This window comes from Gymnoscopelus braueri (genome assembly GCF_963280865.1).
Source record: "Gymnoscopelus braueri genome assembly, chromosome: 15".
Classification (NCBI taxonomy): Eukaryota; Metazoa; Chordata; class Actinopteri; order Myctophiformes; family Myctophidae; genus Gymnoscopelus; species Gymnoscopelus braueri.
Window position 1 is genome coordinate 50,052,862 of NC_137620.1, and position 21,442 is coordinate 50,074,303.

The window sequence follows — 21,442 nt, forward strand, 5'->3', positions numbered from 1 at the left end:
AACCAAGCTCCGCTGGTCATACAACACCATCCAGACGGACCTAGTCACGTCCTCAAAGAACCCAGCGGGGCACAGCATCGTTGACGAAGAACAAAGCCTACTGACAGCCTTGTACTACAGACTGGACCGACAACGGTACCAGATCAGAAGGCGTGGGACAGTGTCCTGACTACGTCCGGGCCCCTGTTGATACCAGGGCCCAGAGGCCCAGGTCGAGCATCTTAGCAACACGACAACTGGGAAAGCTAGGACGGCCGTGTAACGGACAAACAAGGGGTACACCCAGGCTTGGGCTACCACACACACAGCCACTACAACCTGCATGGTTGGAGAAAACACCATCGCGTGATATTTTATCAGCACGTCCCGTGCGAAACAGTAGCAGCAGCAAGGCCGACCTCACAGAGCCGCGCACTGTTTTGGGAGCCAGTGCCCCAGGTCGTGGACGTCAGTGCCACCCCCAGCGCTGTCCCCCACCCCAACTGGACCAGTGTGGGGCCCCTACAGGACAGTGGGGAAAGACCTGCTGGGCAGCAGACCCACTCACCGGAGCCGAACTCCGACCGTACAATGACGCAACCAATCATATGTTACAGCCCGCGTAACAGGGTCAGCTCCAAGTGGCAGCCCTGGTCGCCCTTGAGGGTCCAGAAAGACACCCGGGAGAGAACTGCTAGTGACCCACAGAAAAGTCTGTGGCTGGGTCTGCGATACAACCGGTCACAGCGCCCTGGTGGGTCGAGTGCGAACCGACAGCCCCACATCCCCTCAGGCTCTCCTGTCGGGAAGGGCTATGGGTCCCTCTGGTGGTCGAAATGCCACCACACCCAGCTGTGGGCTAGCCTCGATTAAGCATGTACATGAGCAACTGTCCCCTATATGAGTCAAAAAAGCCGATGCCACGAGACCTCAGGTCTCGAGGTGGCTCACCTTTGATGCAGCGCGACACATGGTTCGACTCGTATGTCACGGGGAAAAGACCTGATAGGGCCAGTATGACCGTACATCCTACATACAGTCCAGAGACCCAGTTACGGTGACAAAATACATTTCACATGCAGCTTTATGCTGTCCTGCTCTCGTCTACACGACACTGCTCGTAGCGCCCAGCCACTGCTCTGTCGGGTGGGTACCTTTGATATGACACGCATTGCCATTACCATATAGTCCGCAAAGTAATTTTGCTCAGCCAGGCGTCCAGAACGTGTGCACCGTGTGCACCCCGTTCGAAACTGTGCCCCGAAAGTGGGGCTGATAGCAGGAGGCGGCGTCGTTCGTAGCTGTTCTTGTTTCTTTTTACGGAGGATATTTAGGTAGCCAGGGCCGGGGCTCGAACCCGAGCTGCGTGCTACGTTCTCAGGCTGGGTCGCCCAAGAATCTAGCCTGAGCTTGGGCCACTCGATCAGCGGCCGACCAGGAACGATATCCCAGGGTCCAGGCCGTAGGCCCCCCAGGGGCTGCCACGTCCAGGGGTGAGCGATACCACGCACTGTGGTCTGGCGGCGGGGTGTGCTGGTGTCCCAGGCGCCTCTGCGTGGCGGCGGCGGGGTGTGTTGTGCTGAAGACGAGGGCCTTCGGGACCCCTTCGCACCTGCGCCTCACCCTCCCGGCAGTGTTCAGGATACCCGCTCGTTCGGCATCGGGAAGACAGGAAAGGTCCAGCCATCTCGTGCTCTCCATCGACACCTGAAACACCCTGGCGCGGCCAATGGCGGACAGGGCCGACACGTTGAGCTGCAGGGCCTCGTCGTTCAACCGCCGGAGCTCCCGCATCTGCTCCTCTATGCGGAGGGTGGGGCCTCAGGTCCAGGGGAACGAATCAGATCCAGCCAGGGGGTCACCTGTCTGGATGTGTATCAAGATAACACATCTGTGTTCGCGCTAGAGGGCGCTCTCCCATAGCGAGACCTTGAGCGAAGTATTTCATATAACCTCAGTGTTAATTTAACTCAGCAACGACACTACAGTAACGATACACTGATAATCATAATGAACACAAATCTGCAGCATGAAATAACTACCAACAACAACTACTAACAATGAATACTTTGTGATGGTTAATGGATAAACTAAAGTCATATTGTGCTACGTTAGACATACTTCATGTTGTCAGACAGTGTTACTCTGTGTATTCAGCATTGAGAAACTCACCATAGAGTGAAGTTACTGGAGGATTACATACAGTGATGGAAATGTTCATTACCTGGTTTAACACTGTGTGTCTCAACAGTGTGGTTGAAGTGTGGTAGGTGAACTCTACAGGTCACATGCTCTGTCAGAGTCAGAGCCACTGTCAAAGTCCTCTGGACATCATAACAGTGATCTGAAGGTTTCTCTGTCACTGAGGGTTCAGCATTGATGTTGTTTCCATCACTGTCCAGCCAAGACATCTCAGGTTCAGGAAACCAGCACCCAGAATCACATCTCCATGATAAGAGATCACCTTTTATTCCAGTTAAAGAGATCACTGGCTGAGACACAGACCCTGCAAAACACAAATAAGGAGATTATCCATCAAACTATTAGATTTTTAGTCAGTCAGACAGTCAGACCCATTAGACTTTACAAAAGTATTATCATTACTTATTACTCCCTGCCAACAGTATAGTTACATTGCTATAATTGTATTAGTTTTCCATCACAACCCCACATAATTGGTAAGTAACGTCATGATCTTTCCTCAATATTCTTAGCCCATATATGGAGATCTCTGTATGTCTGTATGCAGCGGCGGACTGGCCGTTTGGCCAGTCCCCCAAAAAAAAAAAATTCTCCCGTTTTAGGATTATTACGGTCATTTCAGGGTCGCATGGCCCATTTATTAGTTACGTTAATGTTTGGGCTGAGATGCTTTCCAGCAGGGGCCTCAGTGCGGCTGCAGAGTTCATGTGCAGGGCTGGGCTGAAACAGTGAAACCCCACTGCACTGAATTAGCCTGGTAAACCCTCCCTCCAGAAATCTCATTTCCATTTGATTCCAGGAGTGAGTCTGGCCTGCAGACCTATATAGCAATTTGGCTGTGGGCTGGAGCTGGGCGGGAGTAATGTAGCTTTGATGTCCAAGTGGCCCTTTGATGTCCGATTAAGCCACTTTAGGCTGCAGTGATTATCACCAGGAGTAATTGGTTTGTCTTTGATGTTAATGAGCAGCTTGTATGAAAGGTGTATTGATTAATGACGTGTGAACCACTCAGGGTTCCACCTGATTGGCCTACCCCCGCTGTCAATCACAAAACAATGAGCGAGGACTCTGATTGGCTCGGTTATTTGGTAATGCACTAGAAACGCCCATACAAGCCTTCATGCCAGACTCACTCCTGGAATCAAATGGAAATGAGATTTCCGGAGGGAGGGTTTACCAGGCTAGCACTGAATACCAGTGGTGGAAAAAGTACTAAAATGTTTTACTTAAACAAAAGTATCAATTCTGCGGTGTAAAAATACTCTATTACAAGTAAAAGTAAGGTATTCAAAATGTACTTGAGTAAAAGTAGAAAAGTATTGGTATCAAAATGTATTTAAAGTACCAAAAGTAAAAGTACTCATTATGCAGAAGCTCCCATTTCACAAGTTTTCAAACAGTGTAAAATGTATACAAATTCTTTGAAAATAGCAGATCTACAAGCTCACAACGCGTCGCAAATCTGCTATTTTCAAATTGCCAAAGTATATATACTGTATAAGTGGTTTTGTAATAATAATCAAAATCTACAAAGTAACTATAGTAAATAAAGTTATCAAATAATTGTAGTGGAGTAAAAGTACAATATTTGTCTATATGTAGTGGAGTAGAAGTAACTATAGGCTACTACTAAAATAAGTACTTTTATTTAAGTAAAACATTTGAGGATGGGACACACTGAAGGATGGGTAGAGTGTTGTTAATGTTGTTTTATGGTCATTTAATGAATTAATTAAGCAAAAAAAATCGTGCGCGCTTAGCGCGCATACATGCCCGTGACGCAGTGGGTGGAGGGGGGGGGAAGGGGGCGGCGAGTGGTGGTCAAGTTCAGCCCCCATGGCCATTGATTGATTGAATATTTTATTAGGCAAAATATGTAAAACAGCACAGTTACATTTAAAATACTTTGTCTAACAGGTCCGTTCATAAAAGTCCTTGCGGACTTGTTTCCAATGAGGGCCTTGGTATTTAATTCATAGGCATATATAGTGGCACCACAGTTCAAATATCATTACAAAATAAACAGCCAAAAACAATATATAACACTATGTACAACAAAAAAAATAAAAAAGAGGGGAAAAAAATATGTACAAGAACAGGGGGGGGGGGGTCTGCTGTCTAACGGGAAAATGGTACTACCTCCACCTTTGGCCTCCTGAAAGGTGATTTTTTAAGGCTCTTTTAAATGAGCCCAGCGAACTGCATTTTTTGAGGGATGGAGTTAGACTATTCCAATCCTGGGTGGCAGTGCTGTAGAAGGAGAATTTGCCCATGTTTGATTTATGGGTGGGTGGTACCAAATTGTTGTTAACGCTCCCTCTGGTATTGTGACTGTGGGTGTCGCTAACCTTTTGGAGGTATTTACTCAGATATGCGGGAATTGGGGGCATATCGGGCAAATTTGCATTTACAATTTTGAAGGCCAGTCCCATTTTTAGTTGTTTAACCCTGTCTTCCACCCTGAGCCAGCCTAGGCTGGCAAAATGGGTGGGAGAAAGGTGGGTCATGGGCCCCAATCCGAGGAGTAGCCGAATCAGTTTGTTTTGGGAGGTTTGAAGCTTAGTCTTCAGTGACACTGAGGTGCTGGAGTACCAGGAGGTGCAAGCATAGTCAAAAAGTGGTTGAATCAGGGCCCCAGAGAGGGTCCTGAGGGCCTGAGGGTTGACAAAAGAGGAAACTCTGCCCATAAATTTGGTTCTCTGGTTTACTCTTTTGACCACCTTTGTAGCCATGCTTTCACCTGTCAGGTATTTGTCAAGTACACAACCCAAATAGGTAATCTCTTCTTTGCTAGAGATAATTGTGTCATCGACTTTGACCTTGAAATCATTTACATCCATCTGTCTGAGGGAATGTTTGGTCCCAAAGAGAATGGATTCAGTTTTCCCAAGGTGTAGTGACAGTTTGTTATCGGTAAGCCAAGTACGGATTTTTGAGAGTTCGGAGCTGAGCGCCTCCTCAACTTGCAACTTGTCCTCTCCCGAGATCAGGAGTGCCGAGTCATCAGCGAACAGGAACAATTTGCAGTTACAGGCAGCACTCATGTCGTTAATGTATAGAAGAAACAGTAACGGCCCTAGAATGCTGCCCTGAGGAACCCCACAGCTCACCGGGAGGGATGAGGACATGGTTCCGTTGATGTCAACCACTTGTTCTCTTCCCTCCAGGTAAGATCTCATCCAGTTTAGTGATGTGCAGTCAAAACCAATCGCCCTCAGCTTATCAAGTAAAATTGAGTGGTTTACAGTGTTGAACGCTTTTTGGAGGTCCAACATGACCATGCCGCAGTATTTGCCCGCGTCTACCTCACGTTTGATGTAGTCGGTCAGATACAGTAGGCATGTGTCAGTGGAACGCACAAAACGCACAAAAGCCGGCGTCCCTGTCTGTATGTGTCCCTTTTATGCCCATACATTGAGCTCCCTGATGTTATCAGTATATGCCCAAACAGAATACCGGTTAATTACCAGGAGTAATATAAAAAAGATTTTTTTTGCAAAAAGCGGCCTCCTGGTGGTGCTATAACAGGCCCATGTGTCCAGGGATGTCATTTTTTTTTTTAATTATTTACTGTTAGTGTTAAACAACATCTACAATTATGAATTGGAATTTAAAACACTAATTTAGTCTCCTTATTGATAACACACATCAATCAAAAGGCAATAATTTGGTGCAGGAAGCTACAAATACCAAACAATAATTCATAACAAGCCTTTACATTAAAGTGACATTAAAATGCCCGAAATGCCCCTATATATATACACCCGCATATCTGGTGCATGAGCCAGGCAGTGCATCTGTCTGCCTGACTATGTATCTGTGTGTTGTATGCGAAGGGTGCTAGGACCCTGGGGATGCCGCTCGCTCGTGCGCGTGCGTGTGTGTGTGTGTGTGTGTGTGTGTGTGTGTGTGTGTGTGTGTGTGTGTGTGTGTGTGTGTGTGTGTGTGTGTGCATGCTTGTGAGATTTCCTCATTTACGTGTGAGGAGAAGTGTGCGCTGTGGTGGCCGTGCAGTGGAAGAAAACGAAATATGCCCTGGCCTTTCTAAAAAGAAAATACTTTGTTCTTTAAACAAACAGTGGGAAGATAAACTGTGTTTAAGCCCATGAGTGGAGATGTGTCAGAGTCTTCTGAATCTGCACCTTGTGTCAGACGGACTCTGTCTGACTCTGTAGCACCAGGTTAGAACTCCCTACAAAGCTCTGGACCAGAGTTACTGTATATCAGAGGGAGGTTTCATAACATGCTGAAGACACGGAATAAAGGTGCATCTAACATTGCTCTACCGAAAATAAGTTGCTGCATGTGAGGTTAACCTCACATGCAATTACGTTAGTATATAGTGTATAGTTAGTTAGACACGGACTGAGCTGCAACAGCATGGACTGCCAGCTGAACAGTGCAATGTTTAATGATCCAAATACTGCAAAGAAAATCCAAGGCTGAGATGATAACAGCCCTGACACTGTGCTGGATATTCTGAAAGACCTGCAGCAGGTGAGCAAGTAAATGCACCCCCTTGTGTCTGTGTGTGTGTGTGTGTGTGTGTGTGTGTGTGTGTGTGTGTGTGTGTGTGTGTGTGTGTGTGTGTGTTTGTCAGCTGATTGATGGGAAAATAGCACTGGGAAAATGGTTGGTTGAAGGATAACATTAAGTCTAATAATGATGTACAGTGCATGTTCACATCATGTATACTGTAACGATCCCAATTTACATTACTTAATACGATTAATATAACATTATAGCCATTATAGCCAACAAAATAGCCAATTGTACATCAAAATGCCCAGATGTCCCTAGTGCTCACCTGTATCCGATTTGAACATGCTTGTTGTAGAACATTTCACATTTAAGGCCTCATTTGAACAATTGCTATAAAAGCTGTGGATGTCATTAGGGCATAAACAATAAGGTGAAGGGTACATTTTGGAGGTTCAAATCATGTACAGCCTACTTATTTCATACCCTTTTCCAAAGCACACTTTTATTATTTACTTTTTCACATTTTGCAAACAACTGCCAATGTCAAACTGCAAAACATACATACATAATGGTGTATGGCTGAAGCTTGCATTTACTAGTATTTAGCACATAGCAGTGACATATGGTACTTTTTTGCCTTGAATATTCTTGAAAGGCAAAGAGTGACATGGTTTGTTTTTTTGCCTTGAAAACAATGCAATCAGACAGTATGGCATACTGTCTGATTGGGGAAATGTTTTTATTTTAATTGGACGTGTGTGTGTGTGTGTGTGTGTGTGTGTGTGTGTGTGTGTGTGTGTGTGTGTGTGTGTGTGTGTGTGTGTGTGTGTGTGTGTGTGTGTGTGTGTGTTAAATATGTTGTGTTATTGTGTATAAATACAGGGTGGTGTACCACTAGACACTATTAACCCATTCTATCCAGGAACACATCTGTGTCACTTTAGATTTCTTCAAGCTCATAGTGCGGCACCAAGTGCCACGCTATGAGCTTGTAGATCTGCTATTTTTGAATAGCCTAAAGTATAAAATAATGGTTATAGTTAAAAATGTAATATGACACAGTATGCGGTCCTGGTCTTAAAGGGTTAAATCTGCTCTCCACACACACACACACACACACACACACACACACACACACACACACACACACACACACACACACACACACACACACACACACACACACACACACACACACACACACTCGTGTGGAAAAAGCACTCAAATGTTTTACTTAAGTAAAAGTATCAATACTGCAATGTAGAAGTGCTCTGTTATAAGCAAATGTCCAGAATTAAAAATATACTTGAGTAAAAGTACAAAAGTATTGGTATCAAAATGTACTTAAAGTACCAAAAGTAAAAGTGCTAAAATGTTTGAAAATTGGAAAACTACAAGCTCACAACGTGACGCGGTGTGACACGTTGTGAGCTTGTAGATCTGCTATTTTCAAATAGCCTATGTATAAAATAGGGCTAAAGTGGTTAATGAATGTTTTATAACGTAATAATATTAACTAAGTAACTAATAACTAAAGTTTTCAAATAATTGTAGTGGAGTAAAAGTACAATAATGTTGAATTAATAACAGCTATCAGGAAGAACTGGTTTATTATTATTAATATATTATCAGGATCCCTCACACTACCACATTTTTTTTTTACTTACTTACTTTTTTTTAAGTAATAACATATCAGCTTAATGAAAACTATTTAGTCATTCTATTTTATTGTTGTTTTTCATCCATGTTTTGAACAGTAAATCTTACCAACAAGGAGCTGGATGTCACTGTAGCGGTTCAGGAGGTCCAGGTCTGGAACAGAACACTTGTATGGTCCCTGATCTGAGAGCTTCACCCTGGTCAGCTTCAGTGAGATGTTACCATGAGACAACTGATCAGGAAACAGAGACGTCCTCTGTTTGTATGACGGGTCCTGACGCTCAGATTCCACACGTCCATCTAGGACAAGGTGCACGTTTGACCCCCCCCGGTCATCTCTCCACCACCTCACCGTCCTCTTCTCCATGTTGACAGGAGGTTCAATGTGACAAGGAAGGATGACATCATCTCCCACCATGGCCATCACAGGCTGAGATGAACCAATCACCTGATGATCTTAAAACAAAACAAAATGGATTTAATGTAGTGATATTAATGTTTATTTATTATATACATAGATGTGTGTTGTTCACTTATCAACATACTGTATTAACATAATGTTATTAAGATGTTATTTAGACCAGTGGTTCTCCAAAAGTCCTCTAATCAGGCAGTGATTAGAGTGCTTCATTAGTATTCGCGTATGTGCGTCATAGCACAGCATAAAAGGCAATGAAATGAAGTTTTAGTTAAGTCTGCTTCTGACTCTTGGAAACGAAGATGGGACCACGACCACCGCCAAAAAAGAAGCAGTTCTTTCAAAGCGATCTGTTTAAAGAGTTTCGCTGCAGCCCCGGCTTGTAAGCGTCCTGATGCGTCTCCAGAACAGTCTCCGTCTGCTGAGGCAGAGACACGACCACTGTCCCGGACAGAATCTCTCTCTCTGCTCTCATCTGCTGACACTACACTCAATAAGGAAAACCAGCCTGTCGATTCCAGCAGCGAAAAATCAGTACAAAATAAAAATCAGTACAAAGCGTATCGCCACACCGGCGCGCGAAGCGCGCGAAAATTTTTCACATGCAATATTTTTGTGGGCCACACACACACGCGCGCGAAGCGTGCGTGCAAATTTTTTACATTTAATTAGTGTGGTTGCCCTAACAGGGCAACCAGACTATAGTAATCTTCACACTTTATTATTCATACTTATAGATAAACAATATTTTCAACCGCATCACAGCCCACAGTTTATTTTTCCCAATTTAGTGCCATATGTCAAAATGACCGGCTTCACCGGGAATCGTGTGCTTGTATTTTGCTAAGAGATTGGTTGCATAGTTTAATTGATATTGATTTATTAGTGCATTAAATTTCCCCATCCGCTTTAATGGAAAAGTGAAAAAACTCAAATTCAAGTATTTTTTTCTCAGAAACCGTAAGAGCTAGAGTTACCAGATTTGCAGGGGAGGTTCATAATTTTGTCCGAAATTATTAAAAAAAATATCACACCATTCGGCCACATGGTGGCGCTATAACAGTCCCCGTTACGTTTTGGCCTTTAACTCTTGAACCGTAGGTCGTAAAATCAAAATTTCTTTTTCCCTACATTCCTTGGGTCATGACGCAACTCCCCATATAGGCCACGCCCATTTGCGTCAGGATAGATTTTCCGCCATTTTGAATTTTCTTCAAAACACACTTTTAGCTCCTCCTCCCATATATTTTGTCCAAATTTCACAAAAATCGGTACACATGATCTCTGGACCCATGCGATAATGATAGTCCATACCGTTCATTCGTAAATGGCTTCCAAAGTTAGCGGGAGGGGCCCGTTTTACAAAAAAGCCCACAAATCACGAACAAAACGTCCAGTCAATCCCAAATTTGAATCACATGTCAAGTGTGGTTTACTCAACAAATCCCCAAAAGAATTTCCACTTTGATCCATAGGGGGCGCCACAAATGCTCAAAATGTAACCGTTTGATGCAAAAACCTTATTTTGGGGGGATCAATCCTCTCAAAATGAAACGCAAGTGATCTCAGGAGTTACGTGACAATGTAATTGGCACAGCCTCCGACGGTATTCCTCCCAGCGTATTCCTCGAGTCCCGGCGGCAGCGACCCGCGACTAGCGTCGCTGCAACCACACTCTGCAATTGCCCTGAATTGCGACGCGTCTAGTTAGTGTGGTTGCCCGAATGGGCAACCAGACTATTGTTATAGATAAACTTTATTCTTTCTTTATAGATAAACAATATTTCAAACTGTGTCTCCTCCCACAGTTTATTTTTCCCAATTTAGTGCCATATGTCAAAATGACCGGCCTCACCGGGAATCGTGCGCTTGTATAAGACTAAGAGATTGGTTGCATAGTTTTATTGATATTGATTTATTAGTGCATTAAATGTCCCCATCCACTTTAATGGAAAAGTGAAAAAACTCAAATTCAAATATTTTTTGCTCTGAAACCGTAAGAGCTATAGTTACCAGATTTGGTGGGGAGGTTCATGATTTAGTCCGAAATATTTTTTTTAAAAAACATTACACCAGTCGGCCTCATGGTGGCGCTATAACAGCCCACTTAACGTTTTGGCCTATAACTCTTGAACCGTAGGTCCTAGAATAAAAATCTTTTTTCCCCTAGATTCCTTGGGTCATGACGCAACTCCCCATATAGGCCACGCCCATTTGCGTCAGGATAGATTTTCCGCCATTTTGAATTTTCTTCAAAACACACTTTTAGCTCCTCCTCCCACATATTTTCTCCAAATTTCACAAAAATCAGTACACATGATCTCTGGACCCATGCAATAATCTGGAGCGAAACAGAATTTTGATAGTCCGTACCGTTCGTCCGTAAATGGCTTCCGAAGTTAGTAGGAGGGGCCCGTTTTACCAAAAAGGCCAAAAATCACGAACGAAACGTCCGGTCAATCCCAAATTTTAATCAAATGTCGAGGGTGGTTTACTCAACGAATCTCCAAAAGCATTTCCACTTTGATCCACAGGGGGCGCCACAAATGCACAAAACGTAACCGTTTGATGCAAAAACATGATTTTTGGGGGGATCACTCCTCTCAAAATGAAAAGCAGGTGATCTCAGGAGTTACAGGACGATGTCATTGGCCCGCTACATTTGTGGGAGGGGCCTATTTATTTAGTGGGAGGGGCCTATTTCTTAAAATCAAAACGCCATGTATCATGAACGCAGGAACCAATCATCACCAAATTCGAATGACACGTCGCGCGGCCTCCGACGGTATTCCTCCAAGCGTATTCCTCGAGTCCCGGCGGCGGCGACCCGCGACTCGCGTCGGCGCAACCACACTCTGCAATTGCCCTGAATTGCGACGCGTCTAGTTAGTGTGGTTGCCCGAATGGGCAACCAGACTATTGTTATAGATAAACTTTATTCTTTCTTTATAGATAAACAATATTTCAAACTGTGTCTCCTCCCACAGTTTATTTTTCCCAATTTAGTGCCATATGTCAAAATGACCGGCCTCACCGGGAATCGTGCGCTTGTATAAGGCTAAGAGATTGGTTGCATAGTTTTATTGATATTGATTTATTAGTGCATTAAATGTCCCCATCCACTTTAATGGAAAAGTGAAAAAACTCAAATTCAAATATTTTTTGCTCTGAAACCGTAAGAGCTATAGTTACCAGATTTGGTGGGGAGGTTCATGATTTAGTCCGAAATAATTTTTTTAAAAAACATTACACCAGTCGGCCTCATGGTGGCGCTATAACAGCCCACTTAACGTTTTGGCCTATATCTCTTGAACCGTAGGTCCTAGAATAAAAATCTTTTTTTCCCCTAGATTCCTTGGGTCATGACGCAACTCCCCATATAGGCCACGCCCATTTGCGTCAGGATAGATTTTCCGCCATTTTGAATTTTCTTCAAAACACACTTTTAGCTCCTCCTCCCACATATTTTCTCCAAATTTCACAAAAATCGGTACACATGATCTCTGGACCCATGCGATAATCTGGAGCGAAACAGAATTTTGATAGTCCATACCGTTCGTCCGTAAATGGCTTCCAAAGTTAGCGGAAGGGGCCCGTTTTACAAAAAAGCCCACAAATCACGAACAAAACGTCCAGTCAATCCCAAATTTGAAAAACATGACAAGTGTGGTTTACTCAACAAATCCCCAAAATAATTTCCACTTTTATCCATAGGGGGCGCCACAAATGCTCAAAATGTAACCTTTTGATGCAAAAACCTTTTTCTAGATAAACTATTTTTATCCCACTGGATTCCTTGGGTCACGACGCAACTCCCCATATAGGCCACGCCCATTTGCGCCTGGATAGATTTTCCGCCATTTTGAATTTTCTTCAAAACACACTTTTAGCTCCTCCTCCCACATATTTTGTCCAAATTACACAAAAATCGGTACACATGATCTCTGGACCCATGCAATAATCTGGACCAAAACAGAATTTTGATAGTCCATACCGTTTGTCCGTAAATGGCTTCCAAAGTTAGCGGGAGGGGCCCGTTTTACGAAAAAGGCCACAAATCACAAACGAAACGTCCAGTCAATCCCAAATTTAAATCACATGACAAGTGTGGTTTACTCAACAAATCCCCAAAAGCATTTCCACTTTGATCCATAGGGGGCGCCACAAATGCTCAAAATGTAACCTTTTGATGCAAAAACCATATGTTGATGTTTCTAGATAAACTATATTTCAAACCACTACTCGTCCCACAGTTTAATTTTCCCAATTTAGTGGCATATGTCAAAATGACCGTCTTGACCGGGAATCGTACGCTTGTATTTTGCTAAGAGATTGATTAAATAGTTTAATTGATATTGATTTATTAGTGCATTACATTTCCCCATCCACTTTAATGGAAAAGTGAAAAAACTCAAATTCAAGTATTTTTTTCTCAGAAACCGTAAGACCTAGAGTTACCAGATTTGGAAGGGAGGTTCATAATTTAGTCCAAAATTATTGAAAAAATAATTACACTAATCAGCCACATGGTGGCGCTATAACAGCCCCCTTTACGTTTTGGCCTATAACTCTTGAACCGTAGGTAGTAAAATCAAAATTTATTTTTCCCTAGATTCCTTGGGTCATGACGCAACTCCCCATATAGGCCACGCCCATTTGCATCAGGATAGATTTTCCGCCATTTTGAATTTTCTTCAAAACACACTTTTTGCACCTTTTCCAATTTTTTTTCTTCCAAATCTCACAAAAATCGGTACACGTGATCTATGGACTCATGCGATAAACCTATCCAAACGGCATTTTGATAGTCCTTACCGTTCGTCCGTAATTGGCTTCCAAAGTTAGTGGGAGGAGCCCGTTTTACCAAAAAGGCCAAAAATCACGAACGAAACGTCCAATCGATCCCAAATTTGAATCACATGTCGAGGGAGGTTTACTTAACGAATCCCCAAATTTCCACTTTGACCCATAGGGGGCGCCACAACTGCGCAAAACGTAACCGTTTGATGCAAAAACATGATTTTTGGGGCGATCACTCCTCTCAAATTGAAAAGCAGGTGATTCTCAGGAGTGACATGACGATGTCATTGGCCCGCTACCTTTGTGGGATTGGCTTATTTATTTTAGTGGGAGGGGCCAATTTCTTCAAATCAAAACGCCATGTATCACAAACACAGGATCCAATCAGCACCAAATTCGAATGGCACGTCACGCGGCCTCCGACGGTATTCCTCCAAGCATATTCCTCGCGTCCCGGCGGCAACGACCCGCGACCGGCGTCGGCGCAACCACACTTTGCAATTGCCCTGAATTGCGACGCGTCTAGTTTAAAGTTGTTCTCCATCTGTTCACTCTCAGAGTTACAGACCCCCATATCGGGTCTGTAATCCATCACCCCTGGCGATGGGTTAGCAAATAACTAGAAGTATTCCCACCTGAGGAGTTGCTATAGCAACTAACTGTGTCCCGCAGAAACAGAGTGATGTCAACTCTCAGCTTCACATAAAGGACTGTTGACGCCACACCAATTACTACGATGATGGGTACGAGATAATGGAGAAGCATTTCATAAATTAGACTGCAATACAACACAGTCCTCTCTCCATTGATGTTGGTTGTGTCTGTGGATGTTGTGAAAGAAGTGGGCACTACAAATATAATGTCTCTGTCGGGTGGAAACCTCTATATGTCCAAAACTGTTACTTTTCAGGATTCGAATTCAAAAGTTGCAAAAGTAGCAGATCTATAAGCTAAAAATGTGTTGCTTCGCGCCGCGTTTCAAGCTTGTGGATCTGCTACTTTTTTGTGTGACGCTGCGGTATGATCAAGTAGGGCATTAATTCACGAACAAACACAAAAAGTTAGAATATGGAGATAAGAGGTTTCTGCCCGACAGCAACGATATCTTTATGTAAACATTCATGGACTTTGTGCATGAAAAGAAGACAAGGTCTGATGTGGACCTCAGACTTAAAACCTCAGACAGTCTGTGACGTCCATCGTGTTTCAGTTTCTGAGATTAACCCCGCACAGACATACAGACAGATCCATTTGTAGACGGCTCGCTTCCTACAGAGCCACACCATTAAAAGCAATTAGTTAGTTTTGCGTTAGTCTAATTGTCTGTTCACTAGTAAGAGACCGCACCTCTACTTAAGTTTAACGATTTATTGAAACGAAAAGAGATGAACGTGGAACGGGATGAGGAACCCTCAGTGGGGTGACACTGAGGGCTTGTTGGGGAGTCGTCTCGGGAGCTGACGGCCATCGTTGCTCCACTCTGTCACTGTCCCCCCTGGAATCCTAGAGAAGTAGAGACAGAAGGGAGAAGAGCGAGAATCGAGGAGGAAGAACTTGAAAGCAATGAAAGGCAGAAGTGACTAGGGGTGATCAGGGCCGGATTTATAGGAGTTGAGGCCCCTGGGCTAGACTAATTTTTGCAGGATTTTTTTCCTTTTATTTTGGGTTTTTGTTACTTTAATTTGGTTAATTTGGTAGGGTTACTTTACAATTTGATCATAGAAATAATATTTTAGGCCCCCCCCCAGTTGGGGTTCCCTGGGCTGCAGCCCACCCTAGCCCAACGGTAAGTCCGGCCCTGGGGGTGATTATGAATGGGGAGTGGCTAATGAGTGAAGGTAGATGTGGTAGACAGGGAAGCGATTGAGGACGGGGAGTGGCTGTGATAAGCAGAGGGTGGTCTCCACTCCTGAACCTATACGTTGTATACAACTACATTAGCAGTACAGGCCAACTCTCAAGGTTGACATACCCTTTCTGGTCAGTGAGATGGTGACATTTTTCATGTCAGCGGCCAAGTCAGCGGCTGTATCCATTATACAGCTGTAAGGGTTTGACAGGTGCTCCTCTGACACTTTCATGAAGATTAGAGATACTGTCCTTTTTGGCGGTACATCATCTCTGGAGAGGAGAGGAGAATTTGTGATTAGTTACAGTGTGTGTGTGTGTGTGTGTGTGTGTGTGTGTGTGTGTGTGTGTGTGTGTGTGTGTGTGTGTGTGTGTGTGTGTGTGTGTGTGTGTGTGTGTGTGTGTGTGTGTGTGTGTGCGTGCGTGCGTGCGTGCGTGCGAGTGAGAGAGAGGGGCTTACACTGTAAAGTACACTGATAGGCTGCTGTTTTCATCCAAAAATGAGTCTCCATTCATCCAGTATAAATCATCAAAATCAACAGCCAGGACAGCTTTGCAATGAATCACCAGCTCTGAGTCTAGAGAAAGAAGTTTCCACATGTTATACTGTATATTTAAAGAGTAATCTTCAACACGCAATCAAATGTCTTCAAATGGACATGCTGAGGCTTACCTAAATCTACCTCAAATACCTGCCCTGCTTGAGGTTCGATAATAGATGGAAGATCTGGTATTTCTGTGCAACATAAAGAGGGAAAATAAACTGTTTCAGAAAATCTTTTAAATATTTCTTTTTTTACTGTCTAGAAAATATATGACATGACATGACATGACATGACATGACATGACATGACATGACATGACATGATATAATATAATATAATATAATATAATATAATATAATATACAACTATACAGTATGTACAATTTCACAATTAAAAAAGAAAGAAAATAAATGTAAATCTCACTGCTATTTTGGACAGAGACATCAAATGTATGGGTCCTCTTATACAGCTGACCATCATACAGGTAAGACCTGGTGCAAGTGAACAAACCACGGTCCTTCTCATCAACATCCCTGAAGTAGTAAGTGTCAAATGAATCTTGCAGCAACTCATTTTCCTACAAAAAAACAAAAGAAAAGAAAGTATTAGCGACATAAAATAAAGTGCAGTGATTCGTGTATTGCATGCTGTTATATTTCTTTCACTGAAGCGTCTTATACGCAATACCTTGTGCCACTGCAAAGTGTTAATGGTTTTGCTTAGTCCAGGGATATTTAAATCAGCTGGGCATTTCAATTTGCAGGAGGATCCTTGATAACATCCTTGAGGGTAATAGGTTTCCTCTAGACAATGCTGACGAGTCTGTAACAGTGCTGAGCATACAGTCAAACGCCAGGTACGGATCGAGTCATTCCTGTTATAAAGAAAGACAAGGCCTAAATGAAGATTCCACTGCTCTCTAAAAAAAAATTGTGTTAAATTAACACTGAGGATTTTACTCGACTAAAGCTGTGGTGCTGCTATGAACCTGTCTGCAATACAGGCTGCCTGCGATATGGGTAAAGTTTTAAAACATAGTGGTTTGAGAATGTAAACTCTGACAATCTCATCCAAACTCCTGCCATCAATTTAATATACAAATATTTAATAGCATTTACAGTACTAATATAAGATTGAGATTGCATATTTTAATTAAATATACAGAAGTACTGTATAAGGCAGCATTACCCCAGAGAACATGAGTAGTCCCCCTGTTGAAAAGTTGAAGCATTCAGAACAATCAGGTACTTCCCATGGGTCAACGGAGCAATTTTCATGTTTCCATTAAGATGCTGCCTCTTGGGCTGATCCATCCCATCATGGACAGTGGGATAAGTCCAGTTCAGTTCAGTATCAGGGAGTGCTTGGAAATGGCACTCAAGCACCCCCATGTTACCCTCAGCCACATTCCACTGTGTGATTTTCCTTACATCTGCAACTGATTTGAGACAAATTCATTTGATTCAGCATTAGCAGCACTTTATTCACCAAGTACACATTTTGCACAGGAATTTTGACGAGGTGACATTGGTGCAGATACAAATAAAAAAGTGTGCTCAGATGGTGCAGGACATGAGGAAACTGTGGGAGGTATGACTGGATGTTAGGTTCATGATAGGGGTCTTTAGTAGCCTGGTTACAAACCATAGACCCCGCCCACTCTCTGAGTGGACTGCTCCTCTTGGTCTGGTGTCATAATGTGTGCCTATGGATTTTCACGGTAGAAAAAAAACCGTCAAATCAGAGTCGGAGGTGGGAGTGGGTCTAACGAGAAGCCAATCAGCGAAGATCTGCTAAAACAAGCTGTGCGATGACGTCAGATGTAGGCGAATCCGTGGATCTCTTGTGATTGGTTTAGGGAAATTCTAATCCCCTCCCCCGTGTAATCGACTACACTGGAGCCAACGTCAGACTGAAGCTCCACGCAGCTTCAGGCTGATAATCAGGCTAGGTCTTTATGGTTTTATTTATTTAATTAGAAGCTGTGCAATTTATAATTTTTGCGTTATGACCATTTGTTGTTCAGACCCATGTTCCTCCACACTCTAACTGTCCACTAAATAACTGCACCTGCCGCTTTTCCCCAAAGTGTGAAACTAGGTCATTTTCTTAAAGGCACAGTGCACTCAAAATACTATTTCTTAATAGGATCCCTGGATAATAAGCCAATTATGGCTTAATACATTATAATTGCCCTCTATAACTGAAAATGTCAAATTCAAAACACCTTAAATATTGTATTTATGTATACATTTATTTTAGAAATAGTTTCATCTTTTACTCAAGGGGTACAACGCCCGTCACAAGTTAGTGATGTCATTTGTCCATGTGTGGTCCAGCCCTATTAAATGTTTTGTATTAGCATGTCCTAATAAAAAAAAAAACTTAAAACATCCTACGGTTAATTTGAACATCAAAACAATATTTTAGGGGGCACGGTTGTCGGTAGCGCTGTCGCCTCACAGCTAGAAGGTCCTGGGTTTGATTCCCGCCGGGGACGTTGTGGGCGCTGGGGGCGTGTCTTCTCCTCTGTGTCATCAGCGCCCATACCCTGAGTGGGGTTGGCGAAAGGGCCTACTCTGTGTGGAGTTTGCATGTTCTCCCCGTGTCTCCTAGGGTAGTTAATACCCTCACAAAAACATGTACTAATCCTGGTCGCTCCCCCATGACAGCCGGGGCGCCTGATGGAGGGGAAGGGAACTGGTTGGAATAACGTGTTCCTTCCACACGCTACGTCCTACCGGGGAAACTCCCCCTGTCAGGTGACAAGAAGGTCAGTTGGCTCTCATGCATTGAAGGAGGCATGAGCTCGGCCCTGGGCTCCCTAGGCTGGTGGGGGGAGTGTAGCACCCAGGATCACTTAGAAAATTGGCATCGGGTGAAAAAGGGTTACAAAATCGTGGGATAAAAAAAATATATATATATATATATTTTGAACATGTTTTATTAGCATATGCATAAGGGGCGGCCATAGCTGAGTGGTTAGTGAGCCCGCCTAGGGAACCAGCTGGCCCTGGTTGCCCCAGGTTCGATTCCAGGCTATCCCAGCACATGTGCCGATGATATGAAATTTGTCCCTGAGCAAGACTCTTAACCCCAATTGCTCACAGGTTCTCATTGGAAACAAGACCGCAAGGACTTTCATGAACGACCTGTTAAAAGGAATTATCCTTATTCCATACATTCCATATTAGTCCATGAGCCAGAGCCCCAAAATTGAGCAAAAATTATCGAAAGAGTGGGCAAAACCAAACCTATATTAAATTGTTCATAGGGTCAATACGAGTAAATAAATATATGATAACCTTTCCACAGGAGCAGCTTTTTCATGGTTATCACACATTTTGTTATTTTCCCCATACGTACATGACAGGTGAAAAAATGACAAAATTTAAAAAAAATGAAACTTCCTGAGTTGATTACTTATATGAAGACAATGATTTATCGTATTACAAGTTTTCTGAAATTGTATATTTAAATATGCAAATTAGGCATAGGAAAATATGCCCAAATTTGCATAACTTTCCAGAATCAACATTGGACAAAGCCAGAGTCAACATACTTATTTCCATTTTGTTAAGATGTTGGATTCAAAGGTTTTTAACGAGGGAATATTCAATATCTGCTCAATTTTGGGGCTCTGGCTCATGGACTAAATGCCTAATTTGCATATTTAAATATACAATTTCAGAAAACTTGTAATACGATAAATCATTGTCTTCATGTAAGTAATCAACTCAGGAAGTTTCATTATGATAACTCTTTTTTAAATTTTGTCATTTTTTCACCTGTCATGTACGTATGGGGAAAATAACAAAATGTGTGATAACCATGAAAAAGCTGCTCCTGTGGAGAGGTTATCATATATTTATTTACTCGTATTGACCCTATGAACAATTTAATATAGGTTTGGTTTTGCCCACTCCTTCGATAATTTTTGCTCAATTTTGGGGCTCTGGCTCATGGACTATAGGCCGTCTGGTCAAGGCCCTTTTCGTTCAGTTTCGTTCCCATCAGGTGGATCTAAATAATCTCTGCTTCTTAAAAAAGATCTATTGGTAGTAAGTAAGAAACAAAAAGTTCTCCATTTGCTTTCCTGCAGTATTTTTATAATCAGTGTTTAAAGTCGGTACTATTTCTTACTAGGCGTAGTAATATTTAGTGTGGTTGCCCTAACAGGGCAACCAGACTATTTTGTCCCGCAACTCCTCCCACAGTTTTTGCGCCACACACTTGTGCCATATGTCAAAATGACCGGCTTCATCGGGAATCGTGTGCGTGTATTTTGCTAAGAGAGAGAAGTTGTATAATTTAATTGATATTCATTTATTAGTGAATTCATTTTCCCCATTGACTTGCATGAGAAAATGCGAAAACATTTTTTTGTTCTCTCCGGCGCAAAATGTAGCCGTTTGATGCAAAAACATGATTTTTCAATCCTCTCAAAATGAAATGCAAGTGATCTCAGGAGTGACGTGACAATATAATTGGCTTACAACATTTGTGGGAGGGGCCATTTTCTATAGTGGGAGAGGCCTACTTCTTAAAATCAAAACGCCATGTATCAGGAACGCAGGATCCGATCTGCACCGAATTCGGATCGCACGTGTACGGCCTCCAATGGTATTCCTCCCGGCGTATTCCTCGTGTCCCAGTGACCGCAACCCGCGACTCGCGTCGGCGCAACCACACTTGCAATTTCCCAGAATTACGAATATTCTAGTTAATTATAGACTCGTGCATGCCGTGCGTGTGGGAGGCAGGGAATAATCATAGTATACCTTTAAAAAAAAACTAGAACACAACACTGTATTCACCTCTTATAATACAATTTAGCAGTTCTCACTTCCCTGTATGTAAATAACTTTTATATGTGTTTTAAATCTGTCATGTTTAACTGTATTGTCTTACCTCTTCTTACAGATGTTACAGATGTTACAGATGTGGTGAACCAGCTGCTCCAAGTTACCAGGAAAATGTGTAGATAAATCCTCATGGTTGATTTTACACACAAACTGTGACATAGAAGTAAAAACAAGAGAGCGAGTGAGACGTATGATTTCTGCTGCTTCACTGCTGACTGAAGAACAATCTGATCCAACCTGTTTAAAGATGTTTACTGAATACCATGTAGAGAAGTGTTTCACAACCTTGCCAGGGCACACCTTTTATAGTGGTGTAAAGTAACTAAGTACATTTACTCAAGTAATGTAATTAAGTACAATTTTGAGGTATTTTTTTACTTTACTGGAGTATTCCCAAATTTCAGTACTTTTACTTCTACTCCACTACATCTTAGAGGCAAGTATTGTACTTTTACTCCACTACAATTATTTGAAAACTTTAGTTACTAGTTACTTTGCAGATGTAAATTGTTACATTATAAAACATACATTAACCACTTTAGCCCTATTTTATACCTAGGCTATTTGAAAATAGCAGATCTACAAGCTCAGAACGTGTCGCCTTGTAGATCTGCTATTTTTTAAAATAAATACCATTACTTTTG

At 42.7% G+C, this 21,442-nt stretch overlaps 1 protein-coding gene across 1 annotated transcript; it reads right to left on the reverse strand.

Annotated features, from left to right (window-relative positions):
* Nucleotides 1–1,781: 1,781 nt before the first annotated feature.
* On the reverse strand, nt 1,782–20,956 carry LOC308101618 (interleukin-1 receptor type 1-like; the record flags this gene model as incomplete). Its single annotated transcript, XM_080451038.1, has 10 exons — nt 20,845–20,956; nt 17,122–17,371; nt 16,621–16,807; nt 16,357–16,510; nt 16,062–16,124; nt 15,849–15,966; nt 15,513–15,661; nt 14,201–14,271; nt 2,469–2,485; nt 1,782–1,845 (listed from the first exon to the last, which is right to left on the reverse strand). Exons 1-10 carry the CDS (start codon nt 20,927–20,929, stop codon nt 1,782–1,784), a joined length of 1,158 nt encoding a protein of 385 aa, XP_080307164.1. The 5' UTR covers nt 20,930–20,956.
* Nucleotides 20,957–21,442: the final 486 nt, after the last annotated feature.